Source organism: Phoca vitulina, unplaced genomic scaffold, assembly GCF_004348235.1.
Source record: "Phoca vitulina isolate PV1807 unplaced genomic scaffold, GSC_HSeal_1.0 scaffold9, whole genome shotgun sequence".
Taxonomy (NCBI): domain Eukaryota; kingdom Metazoa; phylum Chordata; class Mammalia; order Carnivora; family Phocidae; genus Phoca; species Phoca vitulina.
The window spans coordinates 29,153,689-29,174,930 of NW_022589712.1; the positions used below are offsets into that span (position 1 = coordinate 29,153,689).

General features: G+C 37.0%; 1 protein-coding gene across 2 annotated transcripts in view; it reads left to right on the forward strand.

Annotated features, from left to right (window-relative positions):
• Positions 1-18,065: 18,065 nt before the first annotated feature.
• Positions 18,066-21,242, forward strand: part of HBS1L (HBS1 like translational GTPase) — an 85,555-nt gene continuing 82,378 nt past the window's right edge. For both annotated transcript variants that reach the window (XM_032407836.1, XM_032407837.1), the window contains exon 1: positions 18,066-18,283. In XM_032407836.1, coding sequence (XP_032263727.1) covers positions 18,241-18,283 — 43 coding nt within the window. In that variant the 5' untranslated portion in view covers positions 18,066-18,240. The remainder of the gene's footprint in view (positions 18,284-21,242) is intronic.

Here is a 21,242-nt window from a genome sequence, read left to right on the forward strand (position 1 = left end):
AGAGTGGGAACAACATTGTCTCATTTTCTGCCTAGTCTAAAACACCTGGAAGGGGACAAGTAATTCTTAAGAATCTTACTGAAGGTTTAAAAATACTCTTATAGAGAATGTTGTGTTTATTGAATTTTATGAAGACTATCTTGGTGATGTGGTTGGTTGCAGGCTGCTGAATTTCTTGCCGTCTTTCTCATTCACTCATCAAAAAATGACTTAAGGAACAAACAGTCCTTTCAATGAGTCTGAATCAATTATTAGCACAATCAACATGTAATAACACAGCAGTAGCATTTTTTTTTTAAATCATGAATAACCCACATTAACATTACTTGGGAAGAAGACATGTCAAAAGTTTCTTTGTTGGGCTGTGGTTTTTTTTTTAAAAAAGCATAAACCTTTGAATAAAATATTTGTTCCTTAAAACTTTTCAGGCAATTACTGTGCTGGGTAACATGTGAAAGAGTGGAAATGACACAACTTCATAACATACATTTTCCAGTTAGAAAATCAAGGCCTTGTTACACCAGACTTCCTGAGTAATTTTAGTGTAAATTATCAACAGAATGGAATAAAAAGATCTTTTGTGATTATTCATGGTACACCTAGGAGGCAGTTTTCAGAATTGTGGCTAAATGACAAAAAAAAAGGAAAAAGAAAAAAGAAATCTCACTTAAAGCAGACTTTCTAAACTTTTATTCTTTGTCATAGAAATGATCATAATCAATAGTGTTTATCATTAATTTTATTTAACTACCATTAGCATTTTTTAAAGATTTATTTATTTATTTTGAGAGAGAGAGAGAGAAAGAGAAATGGGGGAGGGGCAGAGAGAGAGGGAAAAAGAGTCTTAAGCAGACTCCATGCTGAGTGCAGAGCCCTACACTGGCCTCGATCTCATGACCCTGAGATCACCACCTGATTGGAAACCAACAGTCAGACGCTTAACCGGCTATGCCACCCACATTTTTATAAATTATGAGAGTCCACAGGCATGGAGATTTTTTTTTAAACTTGGAGATATTTATTGCTGTCTCTGCCTGAAAATTTTGGGGGCTGATAATTATTCTAGCTATTTATTGCTACATAACAAATCATTCCAAAACTCATTGGCTTAAACAAAGACATTTATTTTTGTTCATAAATCTGCAACGAGAGTAGGATTAGTGAAGACAGATTTTCTCTATTTCATTCAGCATTAGCTTGGGTATCTGGAAAGCCAGGAACTGGGATCATCTGAAGCCTCATGGTTTTGGATGCTGGCCGCCATCCGGAACCTCAGCTAAGGCAGGAACACCTACACTTGGCTTTTCCATGTGGCTGATTGACTTCTTTACAAGGTGGTGGTTGGTTTTCCAGGGTGAGCATCTCAAGAGGATCAGGTGGAAGACATATCACCTTTTATGGCTTAGCGTTGGAAGACACATAATGTTGCTTCCACTGCAGTCACAGGTTTATCCAGTTTTAAGCCAGTAAATATAGACCCTCATCTTTCTTTTTTTTTAAAGATTTTATTTATTTATTTGAGACAGAGAGAATGAGAGAGAGAGAGCACATGAGAGGGAGGAGGGTCAGAGGGAGAAGCAGGCTCCCTGCTGAGCAGGGAGCCCGATGCGGGACTCGATCCAGGGACTCCAGGATCATGACCTGAGCCGAAGGCAGTCGCTTAACCAACTGAGCCACCCAGGTGCCCATAGACCCTCATCTTTCAATGGAGGAGTGCCAGCATCACATGGTTAGTAAAGCAGGTTAGATGTGGAATACTGATGTGGACATCTTAGGAAAATATAACCTACCACAGTTGTGATGGGAAATCATTAGGACTAATTGTTACTCAATGTTCTACTTGAAAAGAACTAATGCTTATTCTATTTATCTAAATGCAAACATGGCTTTAAGCCTTCTAGCCATATTGATATGATTATGTATATCTCAACCAAAGTCAAAAGTAACTCTTTTTTATTTTTGGCGTTTCCATTGCACTTTTTTTTATTATTGTGTTATGTTAATCACCATACATTACATCATTAGTTTTTGATGTAGTGTTCCATGATTCATTGTTTGCGTATAACACCCAGTGCTCCATGCAATACGTGCTCTCTTTAATGCCCATCATCAGGCTAACCCATCCTCCCACCCCCCTCCCCTCTAGAACCCTCAGTTTGTTTTTCAGAGTCCATAGTGTCTCATGGTTCGTCTCCCCATCCAATTTCCCCCTCTTCATTCTTCCCCTCCTGCTATGTTCTTCTTCTTCTTCTTCTTTTTTAACATATAATGTATTATTTGTTTCAAGGGTACAGGTCTATGATTCAACAGTCTTACACAATTCACAGTGTTCACCATAGCACATACCCCCCCAATGTCTATCACCCAGCCACCCCATCCCTCCCACCCCCCACCACTCCAGCAACCCTCAGTCAAAAGTAACTCTTGCTTATTTAAATCATATCTGAGAATCACAAGCTAGTATATAAGAAAAATTTGAAAAAATGACTGATCACACTGAATGCTTTCCTTAGGAGCCAAAAGTCTTTTAAATGACCTGTGATCAAATTATACAAAATTAATCAGTATCAAGGGGCCTCTCTCAGTGTGATTTTGTTCAGAACTGTTAACAGACTTTATGGGATAGTCTACAAAATTTGTGGTTCTGTATATAGGCAACACTGTTGGGTGACTGCTCCATATCCTAATTTCCTAAGATGACCAACACCTCCAGCCCTATACATATGTTGAGATGAGGAAGAAAGAAAAGCTTCTCTTCTGTTTTCCTCACTTTCCAACTTTCCCCCCGAAGGAATTCCAAGAGGAACTATCTCAAGTAGCTTAAATGGTTTTGATTTATATTATTTTACTCTTGTCTTCTCATAGTTTTTCCAGATTTAGGTTCCTAAACAATACATTGACACTATACCCCACCTTCTGCCTTTTCAAAGAAAACATGGCATGACAAGGCAAGGAAGGGAAATTCCTCAAACAGGTCACTGTTCTAAATGACTTCTAATGAGAGCCTATTTTACCTTTTCAAACCCTACCTTTTATGTTTATGTTTTTTTTTCCTTTAAATTTGATTTGAAAATTTTCTTTGCTTTGAATTTTCCCTTGGCATTTAAAAATGTTTGCCCTTTGATTTGTTATTAATATTCCGTTGGTGCCTTGGAGCATTTTGTATGGTGGCAAAGGAGCTGTGTGTATCCCTAAGTTAAACGAACACAGGCAGCATTCAAGATGATACACAGAAATGGACAGTGTATAGATCCCAAAGGAAGTTGTGTGTATGCTAACAATGTATGTCCAACAAGCTTGGATTTAAACCAGGATGGACAAATCCTCATTTCATCTTTTCACTGAAATATTCCCACCCAACTTTTTTTCTTACCTAGCTTTCTTCAACCCTTCAATCCAAACAAATACATTTTCCTTGGTCTTGCTTTTTCCAACAACACAACAATCAAGCACCACCTCCTTTTTTGTTTTGTTTTGTTTTTTGGTAGCTTCCCCACTACTTCTGCATTATTCCTTGTGTAAGAAACTATACACTTTTAAGCTGCAGCTGCTGACTAATGCTTGAAGGAGAGGAATAAAATGGAGGAAGCTGCCATGTTATTTTGGATTATTTATCTGTGACTTTTCTTTTTTTTTTAAGATTTTATTCATTTATTTGAGAGAGAGAGAGACAGCAAGCAGGGGGAGGGGTGGAAGGGGAGTGAGAGGGACAAACAGACTCCGCGCAGCCCGCAGAGTCTAAACTGGGGCTCGCTCTCATGACCCTGAGACCACGACCTGACCTAAAACCAAGAATCAAGGTGCTTAACCAACTGAGCCACCCAGGCGCCCCTCTGTGACTTTTCTTATCAAAGTAGATTCAGCTTTGGTGGAGTCTGTACTTCATTTAACTTTGGGGTCCTTCTTTAAGAAAAGAAATATGAAATTATTACAAAATTATTTCAAAAAGTATGTATTTAGACTGAAAAAGAATCTCTAAAAATTATAAATCTATTTTAAAAACTGACAAATATCATGAATATAATAAAAATCCATAAAAATAACATATTTAATCTATTTTAAAAACTGACAAATATCATGAATATAATAAAAATCCATAAAAATAACATATTTAGGAATTAACTGTCTATCACACTTCTGTGATACTTTTTCCTACGTTTTTGCTTGCCTGTAATTTGATCTCTTCTTTTCAATACAATGATTTTGTAATATTTTCTGTAGAAGGAATAGAAAGGTGATTCAATCAGCCTAAGCTGACTGAAATTTCTTTTTTAGTTTTTTCATCTTTGAAGATCTAGAAAAGTTTCTTTCAGTTTCACAATGCATAGTGGTAGTGTCATATAATGTTACGTGACACTGGTAATGTCATGTAAAGTTTAGGACTGACTAAAATGCACTTCTGTGCATTTTGTGACTTCTTGACTAATCTTCAACATCCTTTGAAGTGATGATACAATTAATTACCTGTTGTTAATGCCGTCCTCATAAAGTGGAGGTGAGTGTGAACAAAAGAAATATATTTCACTAAACTCAAGTAAAGTTATCCCCATCTCAGCTTTCCCTTAGCCAGAACCTAAAAATGTGTGTGGCCCCATCACTGACATTCAACATGAGAGGAATTATGTTGGAAGGAAAGTTGAAGTGCAGGGACACTGAGGTCCTAACCATGGGTGGGTATAATACACTCTAGTTTTGAAATTTCGCAGAACCCCATGACTGTGTCAGCAAGCTCCTGGGGCACTTCCCAAGGCCTCTCGGGGGAAGTTCATGGAAGTTAGGGCTTCTGAAGGTTCATCTTCTTAGGTTTATGGTAAACCCACATCTGTTTCTCTTCTGATATTTGTAGAATTTTTTCAGTATATATTTTAAAAAGTCTGGTAGGTGCCTGGCATCATGGAATACAAATATGAACTTACAGTTTGGGTGAGTTCAGATTTCTTAAAAACCTACTTTAAATTTTGATTTGTTGGCATTTTCAGCATGCTTTCAACATGTGTCTTTGAAATGCATTTATGCTTCATGGTGGAATTCTACAGGTCTAATTAAAAGCATCACCCCTGTCATAAGCCAGTTGAATATTGAAAATATTGAAAATATTGAAATAATACAAATAATACAAAATAATTTTGTATAAAATGTGTTTAAATACTAAGCGAATGATCATTGTGGAACGAATTTATATAGGAAAAGAGTCTTGGAGTTGTCCTAAAGGAAGTGAGAGGCATGGAATAAAGAAAATAATGAGAATGATGGGAAATAAAGAAACAAAGAAAATACTACAGAGGTAAGTTTCTCAAGGCCCTTTATTATACATTTAGGAAATTGGGGTCCTCAGAAATCAAGTTACTTGCTCAAAAGGCTATCACTACTAGAGAATGAACAGCTTCCAGCGATAGTGTGTTACCATGTGTTTTTAAGTGTCTCTAATGAGGTTTATTAAATCTGAACACTAGCTAAACCAATGACGTTGATTATATAGAAAACCAGTGGATGGAAGACAGGTAAAGGAACTATTTTTTTGAGGTATAGTTAGTTGACATACAACATCACAGTTGACCCTTGAACAATGTGGGGGCTAGGGGTGCTGACACCCCATGCAGCTGAAAATCCATGTATAACTTTTGATTCCACCAAAACTCAACTACTGATAGCCTATTGTTGGCTGGAAGCCTTGCCAATAACATAAACAGTCGGTTAACACTTTCGTATGTTTATATGTATTATTATATACTGTATGCTTACCATAAAGTAAGTTAAAGAAAAGAAAATGTTATTAAAAAATCATAAGACAAATATACTTATAGTGCTGTACTGTATTTATTGAGAAAAATCCACATTTAAGTGGACTGGTGCAGTTCAAACTTGTGTTGTTCAAGGGTCAACTATATATTATTTTCAGGTTACAATAATTTTCATTATTTGTGTATATTGTGAAATGATCACCACAATAAGTCTAGTTAACATCTGCCACCAGACATAGTTAACAAATTTTTTTTCTTGTGATGGCAAATTTTAATATCAATTCTCTTAGCGACTTTCAAATATGCTATACAGTAGCTTTAACTCTAGTCACCATGCTACATTCTATCCCCAGGACTTATTTATTTTATAACTGGAAGTTTGTACATTTTGACCACCTTCATTCATTCTACCCTTCCTTCACTCTACAACCACCAGTCTGTTCTCTGTGTCCATGAACTTGATTGTTTTTTATTTTTGTTTTTATTTTAATGATTGTACATGTGAGATCATACAGTATTTGTCTCTCTCTGACTTATTTCACTTAGCCTAATGCCCTCAAAGTCCATCCATGTTGTCACAAATGGCAAGATTTCATTCTTTTTTGTGGCTGAATAATATTCCGTTGTATAGATATACCAAATTTTTAAACCATTCATCCATTGATGCACACTTAGGTTGCTTCCATGTCTTGGCTATTGTAAATAATGCTGCAATGAACATGGGATTGCATATATCTCTTTCAGTTAGTATTTTCATTTCTTTGGGTAAATACCCAGAAGTGGAATTGCTGGATCATATAGTAGTTCCATTTTACATTTTGAGGAACCTCCATGCTGTTTTCCAATTTACCTTCTTGCCAACAGTGCAACATTCTCAACAACACTCATTATGTCTTGTCTTTTTGGTAATAGCCATTCTAATAGGTGTGGGGTGATAGCTCACTGTGCTGTTGATTTGCATTTCTCTGCTGATGAGTGATGGTGAGTGGCCTTTCATGTACCACCTGTAGGTCTTGTTTGGAGAAATTTTTAATCTTTTTTTTTTTTTTTGCTATTGAGTTATATGAGTTCTTTATATATTTTGGATATTAATCCACTATCAGATACAGGTACCCCCACTTTTTGGAAGTTCTCATGCCACTTTTCTTATGAAAGACCTGCATTAGTACCTGTTTCATTAACTGAAAGAAATCAGAAGAGAATTTTCGTTTTCATGAAAAAATGTGAAAAGCGAAAATGGTGTTCAGCATTTGTTTTGCAGCAAGCCAATAGAGAGGCAGAGCGTACCCCCGGCGAGAGTGACACCACCAAGCTCCTTCCCCAGGAACCACACTCAGCATCTTAGCACCAAGCCGCCGTAGCTTTGAACTATGTGAACATCTGTGCTTTATCTTAATTTCTGTAGTGCATTCATTAGCAAGGTGTGTCCTAAGGTATCAGAAAAGCCTAAGAGAGATTTTTTGGGTCTGAAAATTTTCAAAAGTTTTTCTGTATAAATTAGTGCCATTTTGGTTTATGAAAGCTTTCATAGGAACACTTTTTACTTTTGGATAGCAGAGGAAAGCGGTATATAATTTGCAAATATTTTCTCCCATTTGGTAGGTTGCCTTTTCATTTTGTTGATGGTTTCCTTTGCTGTGCAGAAACTTTTCAGTTTGATGTAGTCTCACTTTTAAAATTTTTGCTTATGCCGCCTTTCCTTTTGGTATCAAATCCAAAATCATCACCAAGGCTGATGTCAAGGAGCTTAATGACTGTGTTTTATTTTAGGTAAACAGTGCCTTTAAAGCACATATTACAATGCCTAAAATATGGCAGGTGCTAAATAATGTTAGCTATCTTTATTTCAGTGATGATTAAAATAATAATTCTATCACATAACAAAAACACATTTAATTGGGAATATCCTCTAGAATACCTCTAACTTTCTAACTTTATGTTCTCATGTGTCCTTTCAAGCTCTGCCCATACACATAGATAATTTAAACATTATTATAGTAATCTTCACTAAATTTTTCATATGACAACAAGTTTGGGAGAACAATGAATGTAACACAATTTAAAACCAGAAATCTATGTTCAAAAAGGATTGTTCTCTTCAACCTGTGTGGGAGCTGTTATATTAGAGATTTCCAGATGCATTGGATAAATTCAGGAATATTAGAGCTGTGCTTTGATTTTTTTAAAGATAATTGAGAGAGACTGAAAGCCCCTCAAGAAAGCCTCCTAGATATGGTGCAGAATCCAATGGTGAAGGTTGGGTAGGGGATGGTGCAGTATTACCTTGACAGGGGCTGAGACCTCTGACTGAGGACAGACTTACTGAATCTCACTTGCTGCAGCACAGAGCTGAGAAAACATTTGAAAACATCCGGTTCCTGCCAAGGAACCAGAAAGTGCTAAAAGTTCTGATGGACCAAAACACCTGAAATAAAGATGGGAAGGCCTCGTGGGGGCCTTACCATTGGAGGCAGTGGTAAAGTTCCAGAGCATCAGTGGTGGATGTCAGCACCAAGGCACAAAACCAGACAGCCCCCATCTCCCATCTCGGTGGGGACCAACACAGCATTCAAGGGCCAGATGGGTTCTGTCCCACTTTAGGGTTAGTTAGTGGGGCCCAAGGAGTATTGCTGGAGCGCTTTCTATGTGCCAGGAGCTGTTTTAGGTGCTTCGTGGAATCGAGACGCTCAAATCCTTGCTACTGTTCAAGGCAGTTCAGTTTTTATTCACTGTTTTGCAGCATGGTAACTAAGGCATCTGAAAATGAGCAATTGGCCCACGATTGCAGAGTTGGTAAATGGTAGAACAAGGCTTTTTGTTTTGCCCAGGTGGCTCCTAATCACTATAGTAAGCTGCAAAGGTACAGAAACTTCTCACTGCACCCTGTTTCACAGGAGGATGATTGAATATTTATCTAAAATAGATCGAGGGGGGCCTGGGTGGCTCAGATGGTTAAGCGTCTGCCTTCGGCTCAGGTCATGATCCCAGGGTCCTGGGATCCAGCCCTGCATCAGGCTCCCTGCTCAGTGGGCAGCCTGCTTCTCCTTCTCCCACTCCCCCTGCTGGTGTTCCTGCTCTTGCTGTCTCTCTCTGTCAACTAAATAAATAAAACCTTTTAAAAAAAATAGATTGAATTTCACTAAAAGAGACTCTTGTTTTTTTTAAATAACACTTTTATTGATATATAATTAACATATACAATTCACAAATTTAAAGTGTATAATTTAAAAAGTGGTTTTCGTATATTTTCAGAGTTGTGTAACCATTACTACATGAATTTAGAACATTTCCGTCACCCCCAAAAGAACCCCTCTGCCCATTAGCAGTCACTCCTCACCTGCCCCCTGCTTCCTTAGCCCTAGGCAACTGCTAATCTCCTTTCTATCTCTATAGATTTGCCAAGCTGGCATTTCATATAAATGGAGTCACGCAATACATGGTTTTGGTTTTGTTTTGTTTTGTTTTGTTTTTTGGTGACTGGCCTGTTTTAGTTAATGTAATATTTTCAAGATTCATCCATGTCATAGCATATTATCAGTACTTCATTCCTTTTTATTGTCAATCATATTCTACTTTATGGGTATAGCACATTTTATATATCCATTTATCAGGTAATGGACATTTCAGTTGGCCCTACTTTTGACTGTCCTGAATAATGCTGCTATGAACATTTGTGTACAAAAGTTTGTGTGAACATGTTTCATTTCTTTGCAGTTATATAAGAGGCCTTTATAGTCTCGGAATTTCTACCCACAGCCTCTCTTTCCATATTACCCACTCTCTCATTCCTTGCAGTTTCTTCAGAATCCTGTTGATACTGAGGTCTACCAAAGTCATGACATTCTTCTATCTTACAAATATGTTTTACATGTTATAGATTTATTCAACAGTCACTCAACAAAATATATTTTATTTATTTCAGCTTTGTGCTAGCCACTATTTTGCATGCTGAAGATACAAGATAAACTAAAGAGTGTCCTGCTTTAAGGAATTTATAATCTGGTTAGGGAGGTGGAGAAGGTTAGAAGCAAACATAGACAATTAGAATATTATTAATGTTTTATAGCCGAGACAAACAAAAGGCACAGAGTAGGGGTGCTTATTCTGTTAGAGCCAAGGAAGGTGTCACAGAATGTGTGATGCTGTTGAGGATCCCTGTGAACAACATGCAAGGGCATGAAAACAGAAGGGCATTCTAGGCAGAAGGAATACAATGTGCAAATGTCCTAGAGCAGGAAAAGCATGGTTGGACTCCAAACCCTAACAGTAAGAGCTGTGCCCTCAAGTACTTCAGATAAGGGGGTGGAGTGGTGGCAGGTGAGGTGGGAGACCAGGCAGCAGTGAAATCACAATGGACTCCTATATTTTTCTAAGGATCTGGACCTATTTTGCAAGGAATGTGGCTCCATTGATTTTCAAGTCCAAGATTTTTAAACTGGAGGATTAATTATTACTAGAACATTTAAAACAACATGAACTTTGGAAAAAGTGAATTTTATAAAGAACTCCTGAACTGCATTTATTATTATGTTTCATGATAAAGTGCTTGACAGCCAGATAGCCCAGGATTGGTGGTTGAAAGAACCTACCTCTGGAAGAAGGAGGTTTTCCCCAGGCATTACTGTTTTGCTGGTATTCCCCCTTTAGTAGTTCATATCTAAATATAGAGTTCTTTGACTTCTATTTTGTTCTTGTCAGGAATTATTCTGCCTTATGAAGTTCATGACCCCACCATTACCTTTCCAAGGTTTTGATATGTTCTGCACTAAGCTCCATAATACCACACAGAAATTAAAAATCAACCACTGACTCTTCTTTGAAGATCTCTTTCAGCTTCTCTGAATACCTTCTTGTTTGTTTAGTTATGCTGTGAATGCTTCTGTCAAACATGGAATCCCTGGATGGCCTCAAGCCCTTTGGGGGCAAAGCTTTGTCCTGATGAAGTACCTGTTCACTGGATCTTGCCAATTTTCACTCAACTAAATTTATGCCTTAAAAATAAAAGAAGAAAAGAAAAAAGATAATATGTGAGGGAAATCAGGGGAAACTCCATAAAGGAGGGTAAGAATATCATTAGGTCAGACAGAAGGTTCTAGAACTAATTTAGAAGGTCAGGAGGATAATCAAATCATCTCTTTATTGATTTTACAGATATTTGGTAAGAATAACCAATGTGAATAGATTTATGTTATTAGTGTATAATCACAACCACAGAACTGCAAAGGACCCCAAAGTGATCCTTCTAGATATCAATGTCATTTTATAGTTTGTAGTATAGGCCACATTTTCCTAGGCATTTAATTAGAAAATTCCAGAACTTTTCTTATATGCTGTGTCTAATGTCACAGTTACAACTATTCCCCCGCCCCCTTTGCTTTCTTAATGATTATGACCAATTCCTTCATTTCTTTTTAAGAATTATGGGCGACAGGGGCGCCTGGGTGGCTCAGTAGGTTAAGGATCAGCCTTCGGCTCAGGTCATGATCCCAGGGTCCTGGGATCGAGCCTCACAGCCAGCGGGCAGTCTGCTTCTCCCTCTCCCTCTCCCTCCATGTGCATGCACTCTCTCTCTCAAATAAATAAACAAATCTTTATTTAAAGAAAGGTAATCTTGAAAATTCCATGGATTTCCCCCCATTTTTCTTTTTATTTGTTTTTACCGAGGTATAACTTATGTACTGCAAGCTGCATAAATCTTAAATACACAGCATAAAACGTTTACATATGTATAAAACCTCCTTTGCTGTTTTTCAATGTTGTATAGTTTCCTATTAAATGGATATATCACAATTGATTAATCTATTCCACTGTTCATAAATATTTGGTTTGTTTACATTTTTGAACTATTTTTTTCATTTCTGGACTATTATGAATATAATTACTATAAACATTCTTGAACACAAGTACTAATTTTTGTTGAGTCTCTACTTAGGAGTAGCATTTCTGGGTTACAGGGCATATATGTGTTTAGTATTTAGTGATACTGTCAAAAGGTTTTCAAAGTGGTTGTACCAATTTGCATACGTACTAATTACTTATGAGGCCTCCAGTTGCTCCACATCCTTGCCAACCTTACTATTAAGTTTAGTCATTCTGGTAGGGATATGCCCATTATGATTTTACTTGCATTTTATTTTTGATGATTAATGGTGTTTGGGAACTTTTCAAATGCTCAATGCCCATATGGTTATTCTTTTTTGTAAAGTGCCTATTTGGGACTTTTACACGTTTTTAATTTGGGGCAGGAGTAAATATTTTGGAAGAGTGCATAGGTTTCCCTTTATGTTCTAGATATGAGTTCTTTGTGAGATACATATGCTGTAGTATATTTCCTCCTAGACTGCAACCTGCCTTCTTACTTTCTTAATGTCTTTTGATGAACAGAAGTTCTTAATTTTAATAAAGTTGAATTTATGACTAGGTTAGTGTTTTCTGTACCCTGATTAAAAATCTTTGCCCATCTCATGGTCATATAGATATTTTCCTATTTTTTTTTCTAGAATTGTGATCAAACTGTTATTGACAAGACCATCCTCTCTCCTCCTGAGCTACAGTGGTGACTTAGTTGTAAATTGGATGATCACACATGTGTGAACCTATTTCTGGATTGTCCGTATGTTTCCGTGGTCTATTTGTCTATCCTTGTACCAATATCACACTGTCTTCCTTACTGTTACCATTAAAGCAAGTCTTAATGATGGTGTACGTCCTTCAACTTGAGGAGGACATTTTTTTTTTTTTTAAGATTTATTTATTTGAGAGAGAGAGAGAGCATGAGCTGGAGGGGCAGGGGGAGAGGGAAAGAGAATCTCATGCAGACTCCATGCTGAGTGTGGAGCCCAACCTGGAGCTCAGATCTCACAACCCTGAGATTATGACTTGAGCTGGAACCAAGAGTCAGCCGCTTAACTGACAGTGTCACCCAGGCGCCCCGAGAAAGACATTCTTTTTTGAGATTGTCTTGACTATTTCAGAATCACTGCAGCTCTGCTTAAATTACAGACTCTGATTGTCAATTTCCACCAAAGAACTGCTAGGATCTAACCAGGATAATATTAAATATAAATTCATTTGGGAGCTTTTGATACCCCTTCCAGTTAAAATGACATTGTATATTTCTCCATTTAATGCGATTTTCTTTATTATTCTGAGCAATATTTTCTAGTTTTAGTTTAGGCCTTATTCATATTTCTTTATAATTATTATGGTATTTGATGATATTTTCTATGCTAATGTAATTAATTTTTAATTTTTATTTTTCTAATTTGTTCCTATCATATATAAGTATACTTTTTGGAGTATCTATGGCACTAATTAACTTACTAATTTTAATAGTGTAATTATGTACCTTTACCTTGAAATTTTAAAAATTATTATCTATAATAGAATAAAAATACATCGAATAATTAGAGTTAAATTATCAAAAGTTGTGTAAGACTAGTCACTGCAAACTGGCAAGCATTACTGGGGGGAAATTAAACATCTATATAAATGGAGAGACATATGATGTCATGTGTTAAAAGAGTGCATATTTGGGGCACCTGGGTGGCTCAGTCGTTAAGTGTCTGCCTTTGGCTCAGGTCATGATCCCAGGGTCCTGGGATCCAGCCCCGCATCAGGCTTCCTGCTCGGCGGGAAGCCTGCTTCTCCCTCTCCTGCTCCCCCTGCTTGTGTTCCCTCTCTCACTGTCTCTCTCTCTGTCAAATAAATAAATAAATAAAATCTTTAAAAAAAAAAAAGAGTGCATATTTGTAGCAATGTTAAAATATCAATTTTCCCCAAACTGATCTATAGATTCAGTAAAATACCAGTCAAACTCTCAACAGGAATATTTATAGTAATTGATCACCTTATTTAAAAATTCATATAGAGGGGCTCCTGGGTGGCTCAGTCGGTTAAGGGTCTGCCTTTGGCTCAGGTCATGTTCCCAGGATCCTGGGATTGAGCCCTGCATAGGGCTCCCCACTCAGTGGGGCATCTGCTTCTCCCTCTCGCTCTCCCTCTGTGTTTTCCCTCTCTCTCAATCTCTCAAATAAATAAATAATTAAATAAAATCTTTTAAAAAATAAAAATTGATACAGAAATGCCAAGGACCTAGATTAGCTAAGAAGACTCTGAAAAAGAAGAAAGTTGGAGGATTAACATTACCTAATTTTAAGAATTTTGAAGATACAGTAATCATGACAACATGGTATTGGTGTCAAGCTAGATCAATAGAATGTAGAACCTAGAAATAGATCACACATATATGGACAACTGATTTTTGATAAAGATGCACATGAAATTAAGTGGGAAAAGGACCTTCTTTTCAATAATTGTGCTGGAACAATTGCATATATATATATATATGTATATATATATGTAAAAGTGAATTTTGATCCAAACATTATATCATATACAAAAATCAAAAATAGATTTTAAAAAATCTAAATGTAGAACCCCACACTGTTAAACTTTTTAAAAAATTAAGAGAAAATTTTTGTGACTTTGGGTTAGGCAAAGATTTCTTAGATACAGTATCCATATTTTAAAATAATCCATTATTTAAAAAAAATGATGAATTGAACTTCATCAAACCTAAAAACTTCTGCTATTCAAAAGACACCGTTAAGAGAATGAAAAGACCAGTTACACACTGGGAGAAATATTTACAAATTATATCAGATAAAGTAGCTGTATCCAGAATATAAAAACAACTCTCTAAAGTAAAAAATAAGAAAACAGACACCTCATTAAAAATAGACAAAAAGATTCAAACAGACACTTCACCAAAGAGGGTATAGAAATGTCAAATAAGCACAACATCTTTAGACCATAACCAGTGATGGCTAGGATGTGGAGAAAATGGAACTTTGCAGGTGATGGGAGCATAAAATGTTACAACCACTTGGGAAAACAGTTTGGCAGTTTCTTAAAAAGCTAGAGATAACCTGTCATATCATCCAGCCACTCCACTCCTAGGTACTTACCTAGGAGAAATCAGTTTATGTCCACACAAAGAATTGTACATGGATAATCACAGTAGTCCTATTTATAGTAGCCAAAATTGAAAATGACCCAAATAGCTATCAATAGGTGAATGGAAAAACAAATTGTGGTATATCCATCCATACAATGGAATTCACCTCTGCAATAAAAAGGAATGAACTATTGATTAAAGCACTTATACTAATGAATCTCAGAATTATTATGCTGAGCGAATGAAGACCTATAAAAAAGAATACGTATTATATGATTTCTTCTATGTAACATTTTAGAAAATACAAACTAATCTATAGTGACCGAGAGATCAGTTGCTGCATGGGACCAGGGTGAAGAGGTGTGTGTCTGTTGGCGGGGCGGGGGGTGGTGGGTGGCAGGAGAGAGATTATAAAGGTCCATGAGGAAACTTTTGGGAATATGGACATGTTCATTATCTTGTTTGGGTTAATGGGTTCACTGGTAAATACATATGTCAAAATGTATCAAATTGTATACTTTAAATATGTGTAGTTTATTGTTTATTAAGGATTCCTCAAGAAAGGTATTAAAAACTTTTCAGTAATCTATTTATGCTATTTTCATTTTTAACTTTTTTTACCACTATGTAAAAATAATTATTTGTATAGTTGTTTATGATATTTGTTAAATATACCCAGAGACTGTATCATTTTTTAAAAATTATTTTGAGTACAGCTGACACACAATGTTATATTAGTTTCAGGTGTCCAACACAGTGATTCAACTGCTCTATACATTATGCTGCGCTCCCAACAAGTGTAGCTACCATATGTCACCATACAATACTATTACAATATCACTGACCATATTCCCTATGCGTGCCATTTATTCTTGTGACCTTTTTGTTCCATAACTGGAAGCCTGATGTCCCACTCCCCTTCACCCATTTGCCCATCTCTCCCCCCCACCCCGGCAACTATCAGTTTGTTGTCCCTATTTACAGGTCTGATTCTGCTTTTCATTTGTTTGTTTATTCATCTGTTTTTTAGATTCCATTTATGAATGAAATCATGTGGTATTTGTCTTTCTCGAGGCTCTATTTTTTTTTAATTCATTAGTTCATTCAGCAAACATTCTAAGTGCTGGAGAAACAAAGATAAAGCTATCCAATTAGTTGGGTAGAGAACTAGTATTTATTGAGTATTAAAGGAGTCCAGAGCCTTTCATTCCAAAATATGCCACTTTGATTGTTTTGAGCTGAAGGAACCTCAGAAATAGCAAACCTATTCTTTTCTATATAAAACAGGCCATCAAATTTCCCATGAGAAAGTTACCCTCCCTATACCAGGATGAGAAAGCATCCTTATCATCAGAGACTGGGAACTGATGCTGAAATGGATCTGTACAAATTTACTGAATATCTTCCACTTGTTTTGCACCCCCTTGCCCAGACCATACATTTCCTAGTTACTTCCCCACAATTTACTACCTGTAGCCCATATCCCTTTGTCTTAACAATTCTTGACAAGTTGATTGTTTCTTTGTTTAAAAGGTATAAAAACTTCCTGCTCTGGTCACTTCTTTGGATCTTCATCCTCTTGTGAAGGCTCCCATGTATGTGTAAAAATTTAAACTTTTATGCTTTTCTCCTGTTAATCTCTCTTATGCCAGCTTAATTCTTAGAGTCAGAGACCTAAAGAAGGCAGAGATTTTTTCTTCTCTTACAGAACTTATGTAACAGCTGTTTTTACATCCATCACTTCATTTACTTTTCACAAAACTGAAGACGTATCTTTTTATACCCATTTTACAGATGAATAAATTGAGCCCAAAAAAGTTAACAGAAAGTGGCAAAACTGGCACTGAAATCCAGGTTTATCTGACTCCAAAGTTATGGTACTTTCCATCAAACCACAATACAAAAATCACAACTAAAGAGTTCTGGGGGCAGAGAATAAAATCCCTAACACTTTCTGAGGAAGTCAGTGAAGGTTTTACTACTGAAGAAGCTCTATTGCTTGAGATGCAGTCAAGGCTCTAAAAAGTGTTTAGAATGTTAAAAGAGTGCATTATTGATGAACCAGAGGCAAATTATATACTATTCCTCAGGCAGTAGTAATATTTTCTTCTTCATTGCTTTGTAGTATGGTTTATGTGGTCAATTTATAACTCATCCACTTCATACCTCAGTGAGTTATACCGAAGCTCATAATTGACAATTATACCAGGCTAGAAGCTGCTATTTGTATTTTAATAATGCCTAATATTTTAAAGCATCTGAGATCTGTGTGAAATCATCTTAAAAGGATAATTATTCACCACTCTGTGAGTTAGATACTATTACTTTCTCCATTTTATAAAGAAACAGGCTGCAACATAAAAATTATCTAAAAGTGTAAAGTAAAACCCTTAGGCCTTATAAAATTAGCAACTATTTTTGTGTATAATTTTGTCTTGGAGCTACATTAAACATCAGTGATAGTTAAGAACAAACACTTGGTAGTCATACACGGTCAAATGCATGTATAAATTATATTTCAAGCCACTTACAAATATGAACTGCATTTGCATCATTATCCTTTTATTATGTATAATAAAGTTGAGTAAGTTTTCATTTCTAGAATTTGATGTAAAGTATCACCATTTTGAAAACACAGACTAAAACAGAAATGTAATTTGTTCAGTATGATAATGATGTTGGTCTTTTACATGGCATCATTCACTTTGTGTTTTTGTTTCCGCTTTGTGTCCCCAAAAATGAGGGTACCTAAGGCCAGTGCTATGTCTAAAAAGCTGTATTTAATACCCGTAGCATGTTACACATGATTATGTGTTCAATGAATGCTCAAAGAATTCTTTATGATGCTGATGTTAAGTGTCTGCATCGCTAAGGACAGACAGCTGTTTACTAGATGTTAACGCAGGATGGAGCATATACGTGAAACCATAAATTACATACACGAAGGCGTGGTGACCTATTGTAGCCAGGTTCTCAGTTAAACCGTATATACCCATTTAAACAGAGTCCTTTTACCCCACTCTAAATCTTGGACTAATTCTAAAACCAAACTTGTACAAGTTTGTGAGTGCCTATTACGTGCCTAACTAGGCCTCAAAGATGAAAGTTACATAAGTTTCCTGCTTCTACTGAGCACACAGTCAGCTTCATTATCACAAAACAGATTTGGGAAATAATCTGGAACGCTGATGTAGGTCAAGGACTCAGGCTCCAAGTTTTTGGTACAAATCCACAAATACCAGGCACTGGGATCCCGCCCCTTTGAGCCCTCTGTCAGTCAACCTGTCTGTGGGCGGGGCTATACTAAAAGACAGCTTCCGTGCGCACGTCTGCGCATGCGCCCCAGGGAGGCGGGTGACCCTGAGAGGTTGCCGTCGTTCAATGCTCAGATAAGACGTCGCGCGTGCGCAGGCGCTCAGCGAAGAGGCTTGCCGGAAGTCAAGATGGCGCGTATGTGTTGGACAGGCCGCAGTTGGCGCTTTATCAGTATCTAAACCGTGTGTTTTGTAAGGGGCTGTGGCGAACGCCCTCTCCGCCGCCATGGCCCGGCATCGGAATGTCCGAGGCTATAACTACGATGAAGGTAGGTGGCAGGGTCATGCCGGGACGTCATTTTCGCGGTTCCAGCTGGGATCGCAGCCCGTTGGCTTCCACTTCGATCTGTGAGTTTCTCGTTAGTGGTGCCAGGCTGGAATTCAGAATAGCCTCAGTTGGAGAAAATAACAATACATGTGAGTGCCAGCGAATGGCATTGTTTTAAGTCGTGATTTCTGCCCTCTGGGATTGATTTTATTTAGGGAGGGGGAGGTTGCTGCACGCAGTCGTATGGGAAGGACATTTGGGAAGGTTGGGATATGGTGATATTTGTGCACGTAAGCATTATCATCTCTCCCTCCCATTGTCTCCTCCCAGGTCGGGTAGACAGTCGTCTACTTCTAGTTAGTGTCTTCCGACCCCCCTTCCAAAATGCCCATGAAACTGTGCTTATTTGTAAAAGATAGATTGACTTCATGCTTACATTCAACTGTTCGGCTGTAACTTAGATGTACGTGATAAATTATTTGTGTTTGTTTATACATACTTAGTACAGAACCTGGCTTGAGCAGATAACTTATTTTCTATGAGTTTCAATTTAAATTGGAAACTTAGGAGTCGATAAAAAAGAGATATCAAAAAGGCCCAGTGAATAAGTGGATCAGATGATCTTGAGGTGTATACCCAGTTCTTGGTTGATAATGCTGAATTTAAATGTAGTTTGGAATGGGAGGAAAAAAAAAAAAAAGCAATACTAGAAGCAAGGGGGCTCTGGAACATACTTCTTGATTTAAAAAAAATGAAAAAAAAATGTGCGTATGTTCTCTAGGAGTTTAAAAGGACTTAGAATTAGTTTAGGGTAGGTGTATATCTCTATGCAGTGGATAATTATAGGCATCACCAAGCATCATGCCAACTAAAATTATAAAAAATATGAAGGAGTGCAAAAAAGGAGTAAAGACCTATTGCTTTTTAAAGTGCAGATTATGTAAGTGTGCTTAATATGTTGGTGGCTGTTATTGGCACTGCTGGACGATTATTCTAGAACATCAGTATTGCCCTAACCACAGTGTAGCTAACACCCTGTGCTACATTTGGAGACTGTCACCTAGTCAGCCTGTCACATGTTAGGTTCCTGGTGTTCACTTTAGATTGGAGGCCGTTTTAAGTGTTGCAGTGGATGTAATCACTGCTACCTGAGAGATGACTTTAGCCTGAGAGATATTTTTGAGGTTATGAAAGAAAAAATATGAATAAGCAACTTACTCATTTCTTAAATATGTATTTATAATTTCTTCAACCAACATTAATTGAGTGCTTATTCTTCATTAATTGAGTGCTTAGAGTACTGCTCTAAGCTTTGGGGACTGATAATAAGATGCTTGAGGGAATCTAAAGGGGGAAATATACAAGTAACAGATGATTCTAGTATGTCATGCTACAAAAAGTACTCCCAAGGTGCTGTGGGAGCCATGTAAGTGAGATCACCTTATTCAGGGTGGGTTGGAGGAGTTTAAGCAGGATTTCTAGGATTTCTCCTGGAGGAGAGGTGTTTGGCCTGTGGGAGTGAGTGCTAAATATCTTCTCACCTGGGCAACCCCAGTTCAGGTTGTCCTTTTTCATGTTTCTTTGGAACAATTGATGACATCATAAACAATCTGTTCCTATAGCATAGGAGGTTCATCCCCATTTCCTGCTTATAAAAGTTCTACTCATTTTAAGGATTCAGTTTATTTCTCTTTTTTTCTCAAAGTTTCCCCTTTGTATTATTTTCAAATAATAATTTGAAAATTCTCGAAAGTAATATGATGTTATTAGAGAGAGTATGTGCTTTAAACCTATTGGTTCCTCTATTTAACTTTCACTTTGTTCTTCTCTGTAATTTGGATAGTACTTAAATGACGGCCTTTAGCTAATGCTAAGTTAGCTACTAATTTAAAAGTGTCAGGAGGGCATAGTCCATACCTTATTGTTATATTTACTTTATTGTTACATTTACTCCAGTAGGTGGAACAATGCTTTATGTGCGGTAAATATTACAGAATTTTGTTGAGGAAAGGAACCACTTTACAAAAATATCAGGAAAGAATTCTCTTCATCTTTTTATATTGTGGCACTGTTAGGGTCAATTTCAGTTGAAAAACTGACCTAGTAAAGTTTATTGTCATTCATATCTAAAAATAATATTTTGTAAATGGCTCATTATTTGCTAATAGATTGTTTCCTTGGGATTGTGATCTAATAATTTATTGACTGTCACATATTTTTTAAAAGATTTTATTATTTGACAGAGAGAGAGAGAGCACGCACAAGCAGGGGGAACAGTAGAGAGAGAGAGGGAGAAGCAGGCTCTCTGCTGAGCAGGGAGCCCAATGTGGGGCTTAGTCACAGGACCCTGGGATCATGACCTGTGCTGAAGGCAGACACTTAACCGACTGAGCTACCCAGGCACTCCAGACTGTTACATATTTTTATCCAATAGTAGCATTTATCTGATTTTTCTTTGCCGTAAATATTTGGTCTAAACCCTTGAACATGCTGCTCCTGCTATATGAATACCCTCAGAAACTAGCTAACTATCCTTTGGAATTTGTTTAAATATTATATTCTGGGGGATCTTTCCCTAGCCACCCCACTCCCAGTTCTGTTTTTGTTGTTCATATGTGTGATCCCAGTTCACTCTATATTTCTCAAGTCTCAAACATTTGTCATATAATTTTGCAATTGCCTGCTTTTGTGTCTGTGTTTCCTGTTAGATTTTAGGTTCATAGAGCTCTGGGAATGTACCTGTCACTCACTGTTGTCCCTCAGATACGTCTAATAGTCCTTGGCATAATCTGTTTATCAAATGAATAAATGCATTTATGTAAATATATTTATCTTTTTAAACAAATTTTTTTTCTTAATTTAATTTATTTGAGAGAGAGAGCGAGAGCACAAGCGGGGTGAGGGGCAGAGGGAGAAGCAGACTCCCTGCCGAGCAGGGAGCCCAATGTGGGACTCGATCT